The sequence below is a fragment of the Sander vitreus genome, chromosome 22, assembly GCF_031162955.1.
Source record: "Sander vitreus isolate 19-12246 chromosome 22, sanVit1, whole genome shotgun sequence".
Lineage (NCBI taxonomy): Eukaryota > Metazoa > Chordata > Actinopteri > Perciformes > Percidae > Sander > Sander vitreus.
Window position 1 is genome coordinate 9,920,194 of NC_135876.1, and position 21,082 is coordinate 9,941,275.

At 40.6% G+C, this 21,082-nt stretch overlaps 1 protein-coding gene across 2 annotated transcripts; it reads left to right on the forward strand.

Moving 5' to 3' along the window:
- Window positions 1–646: 646 nt before the first annotated feature.
- pdcd6 (programmed cell death 6) lies at window positions 647–21,040 on the forward strand. Of its 2 annotated transcripts, none has more exons than XM_078281199.1 (6): window positions 647–860; window positions 5,676–5,737; window positions 17,405–17,449; window positions 18,425–18,595; window positions 19,323–19,432; window positions 20,152–21,040. In XM_078281199.1, the coding sequence occupies exons 1-6, from the start codon at window positions 778–780 to the stop codon at window positions 20,248–20,250; spliced, it is 570 nt and encodes a 189-aa protein (XP_078137325.1). In that variant the 5' UTR covers window positions 647–777; the 3' UTR covers window positions 20,251–21,040. The 2 variants fall into 2 exon arrangements, with proteins under 2 accessions (XP_078137325.1, XP_078137326.1); XM_078281200.1 differs by having other exon boundaries at window positions 648–860; window positions 18,425–18,583.
- The last annotated feature ends 42 nt before the right edge of the window (window positions 21,041–21,082 follow it).

The window sequence follows — 21,082 nt, forward strand, 5'->3', positions numbered from 1 at the left end:
TTACTTAAGTACTGCTTGTTAATCATCAATAATAATGGTTCAATAATATTATTTTTCACAGCTGGGGACATTCTGCTTAGTGACTACTTTTAATTTGTGTTGCTAATACTTGCTGTACTATGCTGGAAATGCTGAGTTTACTTACTGCAGTAATTTGATAATGTGTAACTTATTACTGTTCTTCGTCTACCACTACAAATCAGCTTTACAAAGTATGGAAATATTCAAGTTTAAGATGAATCATCATACATATTTTTACAGGAGGAAAAAAGGAGATTTTGATCAAAAATGACACATGTATCTCATCTATCAAAGCATAAATGAGTAATTAACACAGGGACACATGACTACAACTGGAGATGTGTTTTATATCGAATTCATTTCACTGAAAAATATTTTAAATAATATTTTATTTATATATTTTGTTATTTATTTCAAAAAGCCCTTCTCTCGCTTCTGAATGAAGAGAACATGTTATATATTTGTTTTCTAATTTTAACATCACTTTTGGTAACGTTAGCCTAATTATAATATCGTATTCTATTTTTACCATTAGTAAAAATGTTTGTACTAAGGAGTTGAAAAGAGAGGAAGATGTGACGTCACCCTCCTTATGGGAAGTGTTGACTGATTGGCCACGCCTCTGTGCGCGAGGAGGCAGGCAGGAACGTGAACGTCGGGGTGGACTAGAGTGATTGAATCTGCTTAGTAAAGAAACTACACCAGAAGGAAACACAGTCTGTTGGTGCTCAATTTTGACAGAGCATTCCCTTTAAAATGGCGTATCACAGTCCATACAGAGCTCCCCCGCACATCAACGCGCCTCCGGACCAGAGTTTTCTGTGGAATATCTTCCAGAGGTGAGTGGGGAAAGACGGTTTGTTTCGCTGCTGTCTGCCTGTCTCTCACTCCGCTCCGCATTGAAAACTGCTGTCGTTTGTAGCGCGAAGAGGAAGAGCTTGGGGCTGGGTGGTGGTGACGCGAAATGTTTCATTCACGGCTCTTGTCTTTTTACTCCAATGTCCTTATAACTATCATTTTGTCTGAGAGCGGTGTTTTGCAGTCAAATCTAATCTAAGGTTACCTTTCAGTTGTGGAGCTTCCTGGAGATACTAGTGCACAGTGTACAACACGCATAAACAGCTATTCACGTCACTCACGTCAGTCACAGAGCTTTATAATAGTCATTGGCGTTACATTGTCTTTTAATTAAGTCACAGGCAATCAGCTGGCTCAATCCGTGAACGGTCTCCTAGAGCAATCTGAGTTTAGAAACTGGGGTCCTAGGACCTCCAGGAGTCCTTGAATGCTTTTGTTCTGGGTTCTTCCAGCTGAAAAGAGACACAGTTCAATTTCAGATTACCCATTTAAAGATAGAAATATGAAAGAAGATTTCATGAAGGAATGTTTCAGCTGCTTGTGACTGCACCAAGTCAGCAGTGAAAAATCCTCTTAAGATGGGGGTTTCCTAAAAAGATTCTGACAGTTGTGAGTCTACATGACGCAGCGTGTATTTATATATGGGAGGCTGACATGAATACATTAGAAAACCTCTGTCCAACATAACCGTAGACTGTATTATTTGTTCTTAAACTGATGTTACACTATCAGTGGTGGTTTTCAACCACTGACAGTTATCAATTTCACCATAGCCTGAGTTAAAAGTGTGTCAGCAGCTAGAAGGTCACAGTAGTAGGCAGAGAGGGAAATAGTTGATATGCTATGGCCCCTGGTAATAGTAAGCTATAGAGTTATGTAATACTGCAGAGAATTTTTTCCTACTGCTTTGCTTTCTCACAACATTGAGATGCTGCACGCATTGCTAGGCTTAAAGCACCCTTAACGAATAATTAATGTATGGCGCAAAGCCTCTTAGAAATCACTTTGGATGTACACCTTATCTCCCATATATATCTTTCTTTTTTTTTCTTTGTTTCTATTTGTCTCTCACACATTCCTTTCATCCACAGTCACACAAACAACGCGTTTGACTTATGACTGGGTACACATATGGAGTCACCATCACGTAACGTCATACAAATAAAAGAATATGACTTTCATGAACACACACAGTTATCCCTCACATGAGCATTGTGCTGCCTCATCTGCTGCTGCTGGAAAAATATCTGGCAGAGCGGTGCTGGAATTCCCTCAGTCATGTGTTCAGAGTCAATAGAGCATAGTTGAAGTGGAAGGCCTCTCATTCTGTGTCACGCACACAAACACACACACTTACCATTTTATGACTCACCGTTCCACTGTTGCACCGCCCGTGGGTATTCATTCAATGTAACTCTCTTTTTCCTGTCTAATCATGAATGTGTAATAACAGGAGAAGAAATGAGTCATTCAGGTGTTTTAAGGTAGGCTGCAGTGCTGTATTCAGCCTCTAAGTTTTGTCAATAAAAAAAAAAAAAACACCATTCTACGACTTGACACTGGGTAAATCATGAGTACGTCAATCCCTCCTGTATTGCCTGCTTGCTAAATAATGGCGTTGGTATGACAAAAATGTTTGCACCCAACCCTTTGCAGAGTCAAGAACAACATCAGGCTTTGAGTTGCATCTAGATCAACAGTACAGATGTGTTGCTATGCAAGCAAAACCGTATGTCTGCTACTGCTGGATGAAAACTGAACATTTTGGGAATGACAACAGTCTACTGACAAATTGGAACTTGTAGGAAGAAAATTTGGTTAATCTAGAATAGAACATACAGTAAAGCTTGATGTGACCACTGCAACATGTGGACGGTCTAACCTGAAACAAAGCCATGACTTAATCCACAACTTGGACCATGAATCAAACAATTTAGGAATACTAAAACAATAAAAATGGAAACTGACTGTTTTGGACACCAGGACTTAAGGTTCTGTGAATGTAGCTTTAATTTGGACATTTCTTTCCGTTATGGGAGCCACAATTACATCGTTTATGTGGAAAGCAGGGCGAGCTTTGTTCCACGGGCCATATTCCAACCTGATTGCTCAATAGGAAACAGTGAAACATGGGGAAATCTGAGCAGAATAACTGAGCCATGATGTTTTATGTCAGCCTGCTGTTTTACCTACACGTTCTGTATTTGACAGCGGGAAGATTGACACGCCAGATGGTTAACTGTCTGTGCTGCAGGCAAGAGGGAGTTTAATGATGTTTTCACTTTTTCAGCTCGCTTTACGTCGAGGTCTGTTGAGGTAACTTTACCTGAGGCTGTCTGAGTGAGTTGGTTAGAGGTAGAGGAAGAGGGAGAAATGGGGATAGCTTATTCTGAACACACATACTTCTTTGAGTTAATCTATCAGTGTTTGGTAAAGGTTGTGTACCCCCACTGCTTGCACCAACCCAACCACTCCTCACTTTCAATGTGACAAAGCTCTCATTTATGGAGGCATGCTGAGAGCTGTTTTCTCTTCAAGGAGAGCAGTCAGGTCTCCGTATGTTTGTTTTTCTTTATTTAAGTGGGGGAAGGTAAAGCGAGCAGTACACACACATTTATAGCTGATCACGGTATAGACATGGACATATAACCGCACAGAAAGCGTCACAGCTGGGAGCGGGAAAACCAGCCCTCAAAGTCAGCACTGGGCCAGGCCTGAGGTTTTTTTCTGAGGGGGGTTCCCAGTCTCCTCTCCTCCCTCTTCTTCTCTGCTGGTATAAAGCTTGTGTCCGTTGAGTGTGCTCTATGTCGACAGGTTGGGCCAGGCAGGTTGCTAAGAAACAACTGAGTCACTGGATTTTGACTAAGCTACAATTCCTTCATTTTGTGTCACAGTCCAGCCTCTTATTTGTTTTGTCTCTGCATCTCAGAGAAAGACTCTTGACTGGCTACATTGTCAGCTGCCTTGTATTTAGGGAGAGGGTTTAAAATAGTTGTAGATTAGTTTTCTGTCGACCGACTAATTGATTAGTTGACTAATCGTCTAAGATATAAACCCCACCTCACCTAATCCAACATACTCAAAACTTCATACCCACGCCCTCTCATATCTAAACTTAGCACAAAAAGAAAGGACATTTGTGTTTGGTAGATTATTTCTCTGTGGTAACAATGCTTTTTGGCAATAAATCTTATAAATACCGTTGGAAAGCCTGTTTAGTTCCCTTTCAAATGGTGCCCCATTTGTAAGGAACATGCATTTGTGGGATGAGCAGCAGTGCTGAGTATGTGGGTTGCACCCATGAACAATTTGCCAATGCCAAACAGCTTATTCTGCCATTGACTCGTTTGGTGGATTGGATGATTGAAGTTTGAAAAAACAAGACATATTGGCAATTTAACAATTTATTCATTTCACAAACAGGAGCCTCAGTAGCGTGTGGAAGAACCATACAAAGCCACAACAGCCTGGCACCTCCTCCTCATGCTGGTCACCAGCCTGGTCACACACTGCTGTGGGATGGCATCCCATTCTTCAACCAGCATTTGTCGCAAGTCACTCTGTTGGTCACTCTGGCACGAACAGTACGCCCAAGCTGATCCCACAAGTGTTCAATGGGGTTGAGGTCAGGACTGCTGGCAGGCCATTCCATCCTCTCCACTCCCACATTCTGGAGGTAGTCTCTGATAAACCCCGCCCTGTGGGGGCGAGCTTTGTCATCTTGGAGGATAGAGTTCGGTCCCAGACTGTGGAGATATGGGATTGCCACTGGTTGCAGAATCTCATCTCTATATCTCTCTGCATTGAGATTTCCTCCAATGATGACAAGCCTCGTTTTTCCAGTGAGGGAGATGCCGCCCCACACCATCACACTGCCTCCGCCAACAGGTGTTACTCTATCGGTGCAGCAATCAGCATAGCGTTCTCCGCGTCTTCTCCACACTTTGACCCTACAATCCAACTGCCGTAGGCAGAATCATCCAATCCACCAAACACCAAACGAGTCAATGGCAGAATAGGCTGTTTGGCATTGGCAGAGAAGATTTGGCAAATTTTTCATGGGCGCAACGCACATACTCAGCACTGCTGCTCATCCCACAAATGCATGTTCCTTACAAATGGGGCACCATTTGAAAGGGAACTAAACTGTGCTAAGTTTATAACACAGTACCACGACTCACAACATTTCATACTATAATCACAAAAACACTCATCATACACACACAGAGACGCCAATTCATGTACACACCTCGCACCTCCGCCACCCCCATTGTAAACTGTCCCCTGTAGCGTGTAGTCAAATACTGTCTTTACATGTTTTATGTTCTTTGTGTTCACAAGCTTTGTTTATGTATATCAAATAGTCTTTGTATACTGTATGTTACATGTTTTTTTTACAATCATTTGGGTTATGTAAGGTCTGTGGGTTTTTGTAATTATATGTAAAACACCTATGGCAAAACTTAATAATAATAAAAAAAAGAAATAAACCCCAGGTCCTGGAGTATAGGTATTGTAGAAGAACACACACACACACACACACACACACACACACACACACACACACACACACACACACACTCCTTGTCAGGCTGGTCTCAGGGGAGCTACGAGCGTACAAGCTGCCTTGTGTGCCCTGATCACAGAACTCCATTCTCAGTGAGCTGTTGAAACACTGACACACGTTCAGGAGGATAAAGTTTCAGTGTTGATGCCCACTCCTATTGTGTGCTGGAGTGGGTGGGTGTGTAAAGTGGTTAATGCAGGCGGTATCTAATCTGTGTTTTCCTCCCCAGAGTTGACAAGGACCGTAGTGGAGTAATATCAGACTCAGAGCTTCAGCAGGCCTTATCGAATGGTATGTATCTGACTGTTCTGCCACTCCCTTTTCTGTTTCTTTCTCCTTATTTTTGACCATTTGTGCTTGTCTTTATCTTTTATTCTCCTCCTTTCTGCTGTCGTCTTCTTACTTTTATTACTCCCTCTCTGCCTCTTTTTTGATCCTCCCATCTCCTCGTTACACACCATTGCTCTCTGCCACTCTTTGATTGAACTGCCAAGCCTAAGTAGAAAATGGATTGTGATTTTTATTTTTATTTTATCCCGGAGTGGTAGGTGAACTGAATAAAAATTTCCAGAGTTTTATTTTTGTCCCATGACAACAGAGAAGCGGGCGAAAAGTTTATCAGTGCAGCTTCAAAGAAAACACTTTTCCTCAGTGTCCCTGTGATGACAGCCGACGCAACGCTGTAACGGCTGGTGGTTGAAAGCGTTGGTGTGTGGAGGAAGGATCAGGAAGTGGTTTTTACCCTTAGTAGAGAAATTAAACCTCTGGCCAGGGAAGCAGTGAGGGTTATCACACAAGAAGTATTTTTGAATGGAATCAATAAGGGCGACATTTAAAAAGTTGGGATGCTGGCTTTTCGAAATGAAATACAAGGGCGAAAGTGTAAGGAATGGATTAACCAGTGTGTTTGCCTGCTCTGACGTAAACTACAAACATTAGCATATCCCAAGTAGCTAACCATCTACAGTATTTAACTATCTTCTACAGTAGTCATTTTGCAGGGGTTAGTGGTTATGACTAGCACTTCCACTGTAGAGTGTTTCCCCACTGTGGCAGCCTGGATGCTATATCAGAGTGTAGGCCAACGTTAGCAGCTCTGCCCTGCTCATGATTGGATTGCATTCACCCTATCCCCAGCCAAACCCGTATTCTGAGACAGCATTATGTTGGCTGAACACATTGGTTAGTCCTCATCCGAAAAGCCTTTTCTCTTGTAATGTTAAAAGGGAAACAATGTTTGAAAATAGGAATAGGAGTTAATAGTAAAAGTAAATCTAACCTCTATCTTGCTTTTCAAGTATATAAGCTGTGCATCTGAATCATGTTGAAATTGTCTGAGTATAATATATAAATTGTCAGGCTGATCTTACATTTTTCCTAATCATTAAGATGTCCCAATGTTGTCTTTTAGCCTGGACCCCGATCTGGGTCCTTAATATTGGGTATAGGCTGATACTGAGCCGATTCAATACTTATATTTACCTATATTTACAACTCTACCTATATACCTTTTATATATTATTCTTTTTTTAAAGATTATTTCTGGGGCTTTTTGGCCTTTATTACATAGGATAGCAGAAGACAGGAAAGGGGGGAGAGACATGCAGCAAAGGGCTGCGGGTCGGATTTCAAACCCAGGCCCCTCTGATAAGGACTGAGCCTCAGTATATGGGGTGCACGCTCAACCAGTTGAGCTACCAGGGCGACCCTTACATATATATTTTTAAGTTGTGTACTTACATTATCCCAAATATTTCCAACAATGTTCAAACATTACAAATCTGTCTTTTTAATTCAATGACATGGAGCGTGTCGTCTGTCAATGGCGTCAAATAACCTTTGACCCCTCTAGTTGCTCTAACTTCCATCAAATCACATTCAAGAGTAATTGTGATTCGTACAACGTAAAATAATTGTAGTCAGAAACAGTAATACAGCATTTATTTCTGCCACACGGCATCATTTATTTCATTGATTTGTTTCAAAAATGACTAAGTGAGCTTCATACTTTCCGTGTCTGCAAGGGTTCGCTTTAGTCCGTGTGCTATAAATGTCGTCATCCGCCCATGGCCCCAAGGGACCCTTATGGCCGTCTGCCTGCAGCCAAAAATGTGTGACTGTACGCTTAGCAAGCACACCAACTGCACACGCTCCATCGCTTGTTCTGCACTCCAGTCCAGTTGGTGGCGTATGCACCACTGGCTGGTTTGCCAAGAAGAAGAAAAAGATAACAAAAGAGATGCTTGTTTTGGAGAGAGGTTGTGCAAGTAGATTCACCATTACCTACATTTGTATAATTTAGTCTTTAAAAGAATACAAAGACAGCCAAATGGTGTTGGACTCCTGGCGAGAAATCGCGCAACGCTGGTGGATCAGGAAATGTTTTCTGTGCTGCAGATTGGAAGTTTGTCTTAGAAAGATTGAAAACTGAGATGAAATAATCAGCATGTAAAGGACCCAGGGATAGAACAGGACATAGTGATGGAAGTGCAATCGCTCTTGGTCCTGTGTAGCTCAGGAGTAGGAGGATTCAAATCCTGACAAGAAAAGTCAGTTTTACACTTGCGTGGACTGAGAAGAGTAACAGGCTGATACAATATCTGTTTTTATACTCACACACAACACATCACCAGCATCGCCTCTTGACCTTCCTTAAAATGAGACAGTTGAGTTGAAATATGGTAATGACTAATGGGACGCACATTTAGGAGCACAGTAGACACTGTGGCACAGGTTTGTCTTCTCATTACAAATATATGTGTTTCCCATCAAGTTTATGGCTGAATTGCTCAGGCAGCGTTTCAAAGACTAGTGAACAGCAGGTTTCCCGGTCCAGCCTCCGCCAGTTCATTAGACTCACAGTGATGAAACGGAGCCAGTGAAGCTGAACACATACTGCACTGCATCCTGTCACACAGTTTGCTCGCTAAAGCCACCAACCCTGCCACTGTCTCGTGGCTCTACTGACCCTGCAAATACTGCTTTTATTTACATCACGCCATAAACCAAGCTTTGTCTGCCTGCTGCTGTTTTTTTCCCTCTTGACCTCTGTCTTTCTCCTCTCTCCTTTTCCCCCTCCTCTCTCAGGGGAGCAGAGAGTATCAAGGCCCAGGAGGTTGGGCAGCGAGGCAGGGGTTGTTGGGGCTTTGCTCTTCTACATCCTCTGCTGTTTCTGCACCACTCTCTCTTATTCTCATCTCACCTTTCAGTACCTTGCCTTCAATACATCTAGTCTTTCTTTTTCTAAAAATCCCTTCCTTTCCATGTTTCTGTCTTACATTTTGACAGTTTGTCTAATCTTTTGCGGAGTTTTTACATATATATATATATATATATATATATATATATATATAATATTATTATTTTTTTTTTCCAATGTGAAAACATCTGCCAACAGGGTGGGTGATTTTCAATTGTTTCTAAACCTGTTTCTCTTTTATTAAGTTGTTTGATACTTCTGAGGCTCTTTGCTCACTGTGAACATAATGTCACTTTTTTCTAGTGTTACATTCTACACTATAAGCATGGCATTGTCGCTGGTGGATCATTCTTTTGCTCGTGTAAATTGGAATCCAAGAAAATGACATGACTACATGAGACTGGATGCCTCCTCTTTTATCTCCCTACCTTCCTCAGGAGGATATGGCACAGACTCCGTGCCTGCTGTGTCCTCTGTCTGTTTGTCCTCTCTCACTCTAACTTTCTCTCTTTTCTGCTCGCCCATGCTCCTTTACTTAGTTCCACTTTTTCTACTCTTTCTCTCTATTTACCCTACGTCCTCTTCCCTCTCTCCATTCCTCTATCAGTCATGGGTGTGACAATATCATCCCTGATGAGACACTGATTGGCTGTGTGCCGCTGAAATGTGTGTGCATGTCTGTGTTGTGTGTGGGCCTCGTAGCTGTGCCATTTGCAAAAAATATAGATATTTTTGGCCTCCCTTCTCTCAGCAGTGAGTAGACATCAAACCAACTTTCCGTCATGCTCCCCCACTCTCCTGCGCACACAGATTTATACTCCTCCTTGAGTTATTTTTTTAAGTGTGTAGGAGCTGTAATAGCCATTAAAATTGCTGATACGATTGAGAGAGCACGGGCTTGCTGTGCAGAATGCAGAGTTGGCTGAACGGCAGGACTCAAGGAGCTCATTCTACAACTCTTACCTTTACACTGATTTATAGTATTTTGTAAAACTTGATTATGCTGGAGTTAGATGGCAGTGAGCATTTATTCTTGTTAGCTGGTGTTGAGCTTTTGTAAGATATTTTTCCTATTATCAATCTTTAGACCTGCTTAGTCTGTCTCAGACTGATCTCATGAAGTGGCACATGTATGACACGCCAATTCGTATGCCATTATTGGCGTGTTATCAAAACGCATACTCGTTTTTTAGCATGTTTATCAACCCCATTTGGCCTCCATTGACCTACATTACCTTGCGATTGTGTGTGAATTGACGCTGTAGCGAGTAGTATGAAAGGGCAAAAATCTGCTTAGGGAGGTCGGTCGGTCGGTCGGTCGGTCGGTCGGGTTGGAGGATGGGTAAAACACAGGATTTTCACTCAGGAGAGCAGGGATTGCGTCCCGCGTGTGACTTTTCCACGTTTGTTGTTTTCTTAAACCCAACCAGTTCTTCTTTTCCTAAACCCAACCCACGTGTGACGTTTCCTAAACCCAACCCGTTCTTCTTTTCCTAAACCCATCCAGTTCTTCTTTTCCTAAACCCAACCCGCGTGTGACATTCCTAAACCCAACTGTAGCTTCGCGATAACACACCACGTGGCTTTAGAAAGTGACACGTGGCTTGTATGTTTACGCTGTGACGTTGCAGACTGCTATCCGCTGTATAGAGCGTAGACATACACGCGGATAGCTCAAAATGCATACAGATAAACATCCACTTGGCTTTAGGAAAGTGGCGTGTATGTTTACGCAAAGTCATGATATCACATTGGTCTGCTATAGCTGAATAGTGGATGAGATGCTTCATGCATCCACTGACTATTCCACCCTGTAATCTTTAGCTAATGGTCTGAGGCACCAGTGCTGTTTATGAGTGACTAGATTCTTTGATTCCATGTCTCACACATCATGACTATTGTCTGACTGGCATAAACCACCAAACCAAACAGAAACTGAGAATGACCTGCTGACTGACCCATTGGCTAGTGACTATTACTAATGGGTTATGACACATGACTGATGATTTGGCCTGTTCTCCTGTCCTGGTGTTTTTAAATAGTGTATATACACACTACCATTAAATTTTTCTTGGAATCGAGTACAGACAGATGGCTGAGAGGACAGCTCTATAATTTTGAATGGTCTTTTAAAGTTGTAGAAAAACCTCTTTACAAATAGATGTTATTTTGTATGAAAAAAAACCTGTTCATGGACAAAACGCTGTACAATGGTTCAACCAGACTGACAACTAAAAAGGCAGAAAGAGACAAAGATAGCTCTGAGCAACAGCTGAATAAGAATAAAAAAAAACAACAACACACCAGTCATTGGTAAAATAAACTGGAAGCTTAGTATCGAAGTGTGTGCAGATCTGAATAGGAACAGGTTTCTGTTTCAGTGTCAAGTGCACAATAATGCCTATAACAAGCTGGCGTGTTGCTTTAGCAAAGCTATTCTTCAAACTTCACAGTAGAAATAGGTTTGTCTAGGGTTAGCACTGTTGGATTTGGATCAGGGAATAACCGCTGAACTTTCTAAATTACAGTTTAAACCTATTCAATCTAACCACTGAGTAGACTGCAGAGGACCCAAAATAAAATGTAACAAAATATATATACAGTATTTAGTTCACATTTGCACCGTTGTAATACAATAATGATCGAGGGTGACTTACACTTTTTTGGACTTGAAAATGTTTTTAAAATCAAAGAGTTTTTTTTTTTTGGGGGGGGGGAGAATAATTACAACAGTATTCTCTTTTTTTGCAACACTGTGGGGTTGTTTTTTTAAAGTGCTCATATTAGGCTTTTTGGCTTTTCCCCTTTCCTTTATTGGGTTATCTTTTTGTGCATGTTATAGGTTTACAAAGTGAAAAAGTCCAAAGTCCACCCCAAAGGGACTTACCATCTCCAACAGAAAACACTGTTCACAAACTGCTCCAAACAGCTCTATTGTAGTCCAGCTTTTACTTCCGTGACAAACGTGCGTCACTTTGTAACACACGTTATAATGCTCGCCTAGCTGCTAGCGTGGCACACCCTCAAACTCTGCTTCTGACTGGCTAGCAGTACTTACTGCACATGTGCGACTCCCAACAAAGATGGAACAGAAGTGAGATGCCTCACTCTGTAGCTAAAACAGAGAGCTCAACACACAGGGTGAAAAGAGGAGCTGCAGCAATGTGCAGCACAACAAAAATATGGTGTTTTCTGAAAATGAAACCACATAAACATTCTAAATACAATTATGAACCTGAAAATGAGCATAATATGAGCACTTTAAATCATTTAATTCTTCTTCTTTTGGGGCTAGAGCTATTTCAAATGTAAATGATACATTTGGTGTCTGAATAGTACTGTTAAAATAAAATCACACAACTAGTTATAATAACAATTATTGAAGGAAAGAAGAAAAACATCAATATAATAGGTGATCACAAACCTTTGAATGCAATATAAATTACATAGCACTTAATATGTACAAAATATGAATTTCAGCGCTACAAAGACAAGGTGATGATGATTAGGCTGATTTGAAGAATGTTGGTAGTGATGGTGTCCATCCCCTGGCCATACTGCATTTATGTTTAATGTGAACTGTAATTATTCTCCTTTTACATTTAAAAGTCAAATCGTTACCTTGGGAAAACAGAAATTAGCCTGTGTGTGTGTGTGTGTGTGTGTGTGTGTGTGTTGGTTCAAGTCTGTGAAACTACTCTGGGGTCGTTTGTGTGTAAAAGTTCATGTGTGCTTGCATATGTCAAGTGTGTATGTACAAGTATCCCACTGAGCTCCAGAACAGCCGTTACATGCATTTGTATATACTGCGGTTGGTTCACCCTGTTTTTCCACCAGCCTGCTTCTCTCCTCACCTCCTACATTCCCTCTCTCCCCTCCTCCTCACGTCGCTCTCTCCGTCTCACCACCGGCAGTTGGGCTGACCAGTGAGAGAGCCTAGTGTGTGGACTGGACACAGGGTGTATTGTCCCAGTTTGCCATCAGGCGCACACACAGATGCACGCAAACATCTTAACCAATATGACCACCTCACACTGGGCAGCCGCAGTCTGTCTGGCACACATTGGTGACCTCACAGCTACAGTAGCTACTGGTGTGAAAAGTGTGTGTGTGTGTGTGTGTTAGTAGAAGAGTCAGTGTGGCTGTAAAGGTCACAGCTTGTTTTTTTTCTGATGTCTCTAATGCTGCAGCAACATTTATTCAGCTGATATGAAAGGATTCCTGATCCCTCCTTGTTTTTGTATTTCTGATAGGCTGTTCATCTCGCAGATTTAATTTAAAATTTTATATTTTGGCTATGGTCAGATTTCAACACAGTAGAGCTAGACTAATAAATCAGCCAGACCTAGATATTGGCTAATATGAGCTTATTGCAGATATGTCCGTATCGGTGTATACATTTGCTAATATGTAACACGCAATTGCAGTACAAAAACATCAAAATGTATGTTTACCATGCTCACGCTCTTAGTTTGCGAACATTTGCTAATTAGCACTAAATACAAAGTACAGCTGAGGCTGATGGGAATGCCATTAATTATGCAGTTGTATGACCATAAGTACTGGACAAATTAAAACTTTGACCTGATAATAGAGCTCGATAAAAAAATCAGGGGATCAACAGAATTATTTCAATGATGGGGCAAAGTTTCTTTGATGACCTTTCACTACATTCAACAGCTACATAGACTGTCTATTCCGGTTAACTGTGTTATTACTGACCTATATCACTAACCAGACCACAATTTGCACTAACTGTATATCGACTCTTCACTACATTTCAGCATTTACATAGACTGCCTATTGATATATATTGTGTTATAATACCACTAATTAGATCATAATTTGCACTGTTTTTGTTTTGTTTGGCTCTTCACTACATCTCAGCAGTGTTATAGACATCTATAATGTGTTATTACCATATCACTTTCTCATATCCTTCGTCTTACTTATACCTCACTTTACACCGATTTTGTAATGCCTACTTAATCTGCACTTTATTGTAGCCTTTTGTATTATGTATTCCTGTATTGTATTGAATGTGAAACTGTTTGTTGTCCTGCATGCTTTTCTTGGCCAGGTCGCCGTTGCAAATGAGAACCTGTTCTCAACGGCCTACCTGGTTAAATAAAGGTTAAATAAAAATAAAATTAAAAAGTTTGATGGCAATCCATCATATAGTTAAGATATTTCAGTCTGGACATTGCCGTCCCTAGAGCAACACCTATAGTGTGGCTAAATAATTACACAAGAAAGAACCCTTGTTTTTTTTCTGTCATTTAGAAATGATGGCAGAAACCATGTCAGGTGCACTTCAGTGTGGAAAGAGCACACCAAACAAGTGGATTATTGTACTAGTAATTAGCTCTGTTATGGCTCCTGTTAAGAAGGGGATCTGGGCTCAAGACTGCAGCATTGGTGGTAGTCTGGCAGGGTTTATGCCAAGAAGAAGATTTACAGACCTTAATCCTGGCATGGGCGTAAATATAGATAGTGCAGGCAGTGCGGTTGCACTGGGGCCCGTGGGGTGGGGAGGGCCCATACACAGAGCGGGCCTTCCAACAATGTGTTGGGCAGAGAGTGAAAGTGACTTGCGAGTGATTCAGTTCGCCACCTGGGAAATACGCCTGTGTTTGAAGAACTCAGGTTAAATAAAAAAACGGTACCATTTGCTGTACAGTTCCTAGCCCTCAAAAAGGCACAACTCCCATGATTGGTCATGGTTTTCATTCTGTTTTTGTAAAATAGTCAGTAGCAATCTATGACAAACATACATACATAAACTACAAAAACAACAAATAAACTAAAAAAAACTATTCAATTCAGTGGTGCAAACTCATCAGGGGTGTAAAAGGTGACAAAGATGCCCCGGGAAGGTTGTTTTTAAATATCAGCTTTAAAATGTGGCTTTACGGTTGATTTTTAGCATGAAGATATAAAGGAACTAACCGACCCTAGAATGAATGTAATTACTGCTACCACTGTAAGGAAGACATCAGTTCAGGCCACTTAAAAAAATGAACTCTTCGAATCTACACAAATGACCTATTTTGGATTCAAATCGGTGATTTTTGCTGAAAGTTGAAAATCTTGCACCCCTGAAATAATTTCTTATTTTCTTTGGTATTTTTGTCATACGCAGATATGAAATGATGATCGCTGGGTTATATGTATGTTAATATTGTCCAATGTCGAGTCTCTATTTGGTCATGTGACGAGACGGTACGGTATATGGTAGCTAGTTCAGTCAAAAAATCTGTCAATCTGTCACCGTGTGTGTGTGTGTGTCTGTGTCTGTGTCTCTGTGGGTCTCTCTGTGGGTCTCTCTGTGGGTCTCTCTGTGGGTCTCTCTGTGTGTCTCTGTGTGTGTGTGTCTGTGTTTAATAACTAGCGTGCACTGGGGCCCAGTCATAACTACCTTATGCCACTGTGTCCTGGTGTGATCAGATGTCCCAAATCTTATTGAAAAGACATGTAACATTCACAGTTAGTAAAACATATTCCATAGCTACTGTATAGTTTCTAAAATACAGTTTGTCAGAATTATTATTATTATTTTTTTAAAGAAACAACTTGCGGGAGACATTCATCTGACTGCACTACAGGAAATAAACACAGCAGTTACTCTGACTTGGTTCTACAAATCGGTCTTGCATCAATACGCTTATGATTCTTTAATGTCTGTTGCTTTAGATCAGCACTCCAATAGACGGCAGACATGTTGACATGTCATAGTAGAAAAAGCACAAGTGTATTTGAAACCATTAATGATGGCTGCACTCCACTTAGGAGAGGCCCTGGTATTGCTCATGCTGACTCACTGAAATAGCTTACTGGGACACTTGATGGAACTGAGCCATCGTTAAGGTTATCAATTTCAGCTGTGCTTTTCCTACTATGACAAGTCAAGATGTCTGCTGTGAAAAAGGTCCATAGATAGTATAGGAATATAGATTCTGGCCCAAACCCCAGCTTCAGTATGAGCCTCAGGCCTGGTCCCAGAACAGCTCTACCCACAGTCTCAGACAGCCTCACCCATCAATAAAACAACCCAAGGAAGAGGAAGGAAATGTTGAGTGTCTTCTTTGAACGCTGAAGTAAAATCTGTAGTAGCCTACATACAGTATTTGGCATCGCCATCTCTTAATGTTCAAATCTTTTATGGACTTTTTCCTCCTGGTGAAAATAAATCAAACAATAAACAAAATGTCCATACTATTTTGCTTGCCACCTTTTTATTTAAATGGGTTGCTCAATTTCAAAGAGTTTTATCTAAGCTCTCTTGGCTCACACTGCAAACCTGCTTACTGCTGGCGTAGCTAAACTGTAAAGAGAAATCAAAAACAAGCAGTCAGAAGCAACACAGTGTGAAAAAGGCTCCACACTAAAATTCTGTAGAAGCTGTTTCAGGGTCTGCAGATAGGGTTGCAGGGAGGAATCTTAGGTCAGCAGAAGTAGGCTTGAGTACCAGAAAAGACTTCAGGTTACAGCAAACTAAACGGCAAACATTTTGTGTTTCTATGGTTTCTTCTCATCTCCTGTCTCTTTTTCTTTTGTTTCTATTTCGTACTCTTTCTTCTCTTTAATGTTTTTACTTGTTCTCTCATCTTGTCCCTTCTCCGCGTTCTCCCACACTCACTTCTCTCAATTTCTGGTCCTGAACTGTCGAGCCTCTCTGTAATAAAGTAAGATGGTGAGTCAGCACAGATGTAGATGCTCTGATAAATCTTAGCGTCTTGAGGGTTGAGTGTGAAGAGGGCTATAAAGTATAAACATCCTGCTGAACTAAAGCCCAGTCAGTCTTTTTCTAGCCATATACACGGCAGGTATATTCACATCAGATTGAAGAGTTAGTCTCGTTGATGAAAAATAACCATTTTCTGAGCTTGAAGGTAAAAAAAAAAAAAGGCCATAAAATGTCACAAAACTCAACTGCTTTTGAGTCACCGTTTAAACAACTTTTATTTATTTCATTTTATACTTTTATTTCAGTTGTGATAAAAATATTATGATGTAACTGGTTTAAAAAATCCATATGAACTTGTTCATTAGATGCATTTATATGTCTCTCCTTTATGTGATTTTGACATATGGTGAATGCTTGAATGTTGCATTATTAGTGCGGGTGGCTCCTGTGGGGACTGAACATGACCTCTGTCTATCATCTGTCTACGCTGGGATCGTTACTACTTCACTGACAAAATGTCAACCAATACAACAGGAGGAAGTGGAGGGGAAGCAGCATACTATAGATGGAATACAGATCGTATATTGGTATATAGGCAATCTAACACTGGCTTCCATCTGATATCAGGAATTATTTAAGATGTGAAATGACCACTAAATGGTTCTAGTCACTAATCTAAGGTTGTCTGATGAGACTTTATTTTCTGTTCCTAACTTGAAGAAAAAACGATTGATCTTTCCTGATCACACTCAAATGTCGCCTTTCGTGTCATAACTGAGCCAAGAAAATAGATAGTACTATTTCAGATATTACAGCTGCTCTCAGCTTCTGTGTGCAATCTTACAAATCTCTACTGAAAATGTACTATATGTGGTTTTATTCCCTCATAATTTCCAACTATGTAGCTGCATTATCTAAAGTTTTATTCCATTATCTTCTGTGTCTTTAGGTACTAGAAAAGCAAAGTTATTATAAATGTTTTTAGTTTTGTTGTCCTTACAATAGATAATAACACAGCCCAGTAGTCTCACTTGGCTGGTACGTTTTAAACTGGTATTCCTCTGTCTCGCAGGCACATGGACTCCTTTCAACCCAGTGACGGTGCGCTCCATCATATGTAAGTAGCTGCTGATGACAGTGACATGCCCAACTTTAACACAACTGCTTGTTGTTCTCCGACTATGCAAGTTGTTTATTTGCCTCCTCTCCATGACAACCAGATAAATTAATTACGGCTTGAGCAATCTGAGCGCAGACACAAACTTATCTTTGGCTTCAGTAACTGCTGCTGTAGTAGAAACCTGCAGCCATCAATAACAGAAGGAGAGCATCAGCAAGAAACGGGAAAGTTTGTCTCATAAAGCAGCTGCCGATTGCCTCAGACTCCAAATATTGATCTGTTTGCACTCTTAAAACAGTTGTGATATGCAGCTGAGATTAAAAACGTTCAACTCTGCAGTGTAGTTGAGGACTAGCTTGGCAGCTTTTTAACTTTGTAGGTCAGACTGTACTACAACACAAATAAAGCTTTGGAATCTGAAATAATGTGGCTGTTTGTTTTTTTAACTTTAAAATCCTGGTACATTTCATGCTATTGCTTCCAATTTAGACAAAAAGATGTTAAAAATATATTTCCCTTAGTCTCATATGTACTTTGTTCCCTTTTTGTTGTGTGACTTGCAGAGTAAATCCCTATAATTCCATCGCCTCCCCTTCCTACTGTTCCATACTCAGTAAATCAATTGTTTATTAGTCTCCCAGCAAGAAGCATATCATGTGATAAGACTTCCTTTGTTGGGAGGTAATTGGATTGAACCACGTGAGGGTGAGGAGTGGAGTATTGATGGGGGGGGGATCGAGCAGTTTTCTTTCTCCCTTATGAGTTAGTCTTAGGAGGCAGGAGTTAGTCAAGTGTGAGACTCACTTCTCTGCTCTCTGACTGCCCTTTAAAACTATTTGTGGTACCATTTTCGCTTTCATGTCACAGGATATGTCCCAACTGCATGCTGTTCTAGAGATGTGCGAGTGTGTGAGAATGAATAAAGCCTCTTACAGTGTACCTTATTCTCGACCTTCTCCCTCTCTCCTTCAGCCATGTTCGACAGGGAAAATAAAGGCGGGGTGAACTTCAACGAGTTTGCCGGTGTGTGGAAGTACATCACAGACTGGCAGAACATCTTCAGGAACTACGACAGGGACAACTCCGGCTTCATCGATAAGAACGAGCTCAAACAGGCGCTGACTGGATTCGGTGAGCAGCAAAGTATGCTTCTGTATTTTACCTTTGAATGTGGTGGAGGGCTCCACAGCTGTCTCTAGGAATGTCCTTTCTCTGGGTCAAAGGTCGGCTTTTGTCTTTTCAGTAGCTCTATGTTTGGAAAGAACCAGCATGCCATTGGTCATTTGTTTATTAATGGAATAGTTTGGAATTCCGCTCATGTAGTAATTACATGTTATTTTTACATCACAGACATGGAGTTCCACCTTGCCATCAACAATGCAGAACAAACAATAAGGGACAAATGAAAAAAAAAATGTTTCAGACATGATTCCATAGAAATGTAACTTAGCAAATAAAATAAATAAAACTGATTTTGCATGCTTTCTGTTTGCCTTTGTGAAAGTGTCTACAGCAAAATCCCTACAGGCTTTTTATTTACAGTAAGTTCCATAAAGGCCAGAAGAGCCATAATCAGTATGTTGCGGGCAGCATATTTCAGTTTAAGCAGGGGTAACTGCTCAGTGAAAAGTATGTATCATATTGATGGTTGCAATTTAAAAAAAGAAAAAAAAAAGAAAAAGAAGAATGACCAGGCTTTGAGTGTCCTCTGTCACTCCTGAGGAGCCTCAGGTGCTCAGGGCATGGACGTCAGGCTTTTCAAAGTTGACGTTTGTTTTCACAAGGCTGTGTAGGTCTCCATAATGGGGACAAACCAAGTTCAAATATAAGTCCAGTACATTGTTAATGTCTTGTTTGCTGTCGTGTGCAGGCTATCGTCTATCAGATCAGTTCTACTGCACGCTGATAGAGAAGTTTGACCGCCAGAGGAAGGGACAAGTTGCCTTTGATGACTTCATCCAGTGCTGTATTGTACTACAGGTAACAGATTCACACTACATCAAAATAAACCTCTAAGCACAAATATAGGATGTCCTTTGGTTTACTATTTGCATCACAGCGAGGATGCTCTTGTATTCATAGGATTCAAAAGGGAATTTTAAATTATCCATATTTAAGAAACACATTACAGTCCTCCCTTAATAGACTATTAATCTCCTGTAGAAGTTCCACTTGAGTCTGTATGTTCCGTTTCAGTAAAAAACACACACACACACACACACACACACACACACACACACACACACACACACAATTAAAATGGAAGCTGCCAAGCGTACTGTAACCATAACCCTTTTGCTAATAACAGTAGCTTTTGAATTGCCTCGCTCAAAGTCTCACAATAGCTCTAGAAGTGTCAGTCATTCACTTTGTTTGCACCTTTTTTTAGACCTGGATTTGAATGAATGACCTTGTGTTGATATATCTGCGTCTCCAGAAGTATAGGGTAAAGAATTCAAGCATGTATATTAGTCAGTGACCCAGTGTTGAATGTCTGTTAACTATGGTAGCAAATGCATGAACTATAATGATGACAATGTAAAATCGCGATTGAAAGTGTTGAAACAAAAGATGTTTCAATATGACAACTCATGTGTGTGAATAAATGTATATCCATTTTGCATTGGAAACTTTGGAGCAATGAGGAATCGAGATGAACATGAGAAGTTAAATTCACTATTTTCCCCTCCTTTCCACAGAGGTTGACTGATGTGTTCAGGCGGTACGATACAGACCAGGATGGCTGGATCCAGGTTTCATATGAACAGTATCTATCCATGGTCTTCAATATAGTATAACGTACACGGATCACCACAAAAGAGCACAACTGGACACAACTGTGCCAAAGCTACCGGCAACTCCCAGATGTCTGCCATGGTGGACACTACAAGATTTTTTTAAACCTACTCCTTAGCCCGAGTTGGGCTGTTTCACACAAATTTATATGATGAATACAAGAAAACTGAGAGGAACCTTCAGTTTGTTTTTAGGTTGTAATATCCTCCAGATGACAGTATTTGTCTGGAGATACAACTACAATGCTTCATGTATTTAAAAAAAAAAAAAATCTTGTAGTGTTTTGTTTGATGACAAATCTGAACTACTTCTGGGTTGGGGTTGGGGAATATCATGGACACATCCTGTCGTTCTGTCTGTCTGTTATTGTTAACAAACTTTTTAACGTCTTAACTTTAATTGATACAATTAAAAAATAACCGTTAGAGTACAAATGGTGCATTGTAAGTATGATTTAAGACGCATTGCATGCTTTTCAGGGAAATTTAGCCCCACGTTGAAGCATGCTTTCCCTTTCTCTTGTCTTTTCCTCAGCCCTATTTTGCTCAAAGCCATGTTTACAAAAACGGTGAAAGCAGGTGATGTCCTGCTTCGAGATTCACTGACATGCCAGCTTACATGCCATATTTGTACAAACTTATTTTTAACTGCAAAATATTCAAATGTTAGAACATATAGGTAGAGGGTGAGCATAATGCCTTTAGTATGGCTTATTTTTTTGTGCATGATGCCTTAAAATGTGTAAAAAGAACACAAAGAGAAATCTTTTATTAAAATACAAAGAAAAACCGATGTGGAGTTGGCTTTCATCATTTATAGGACCACAGACGTTAC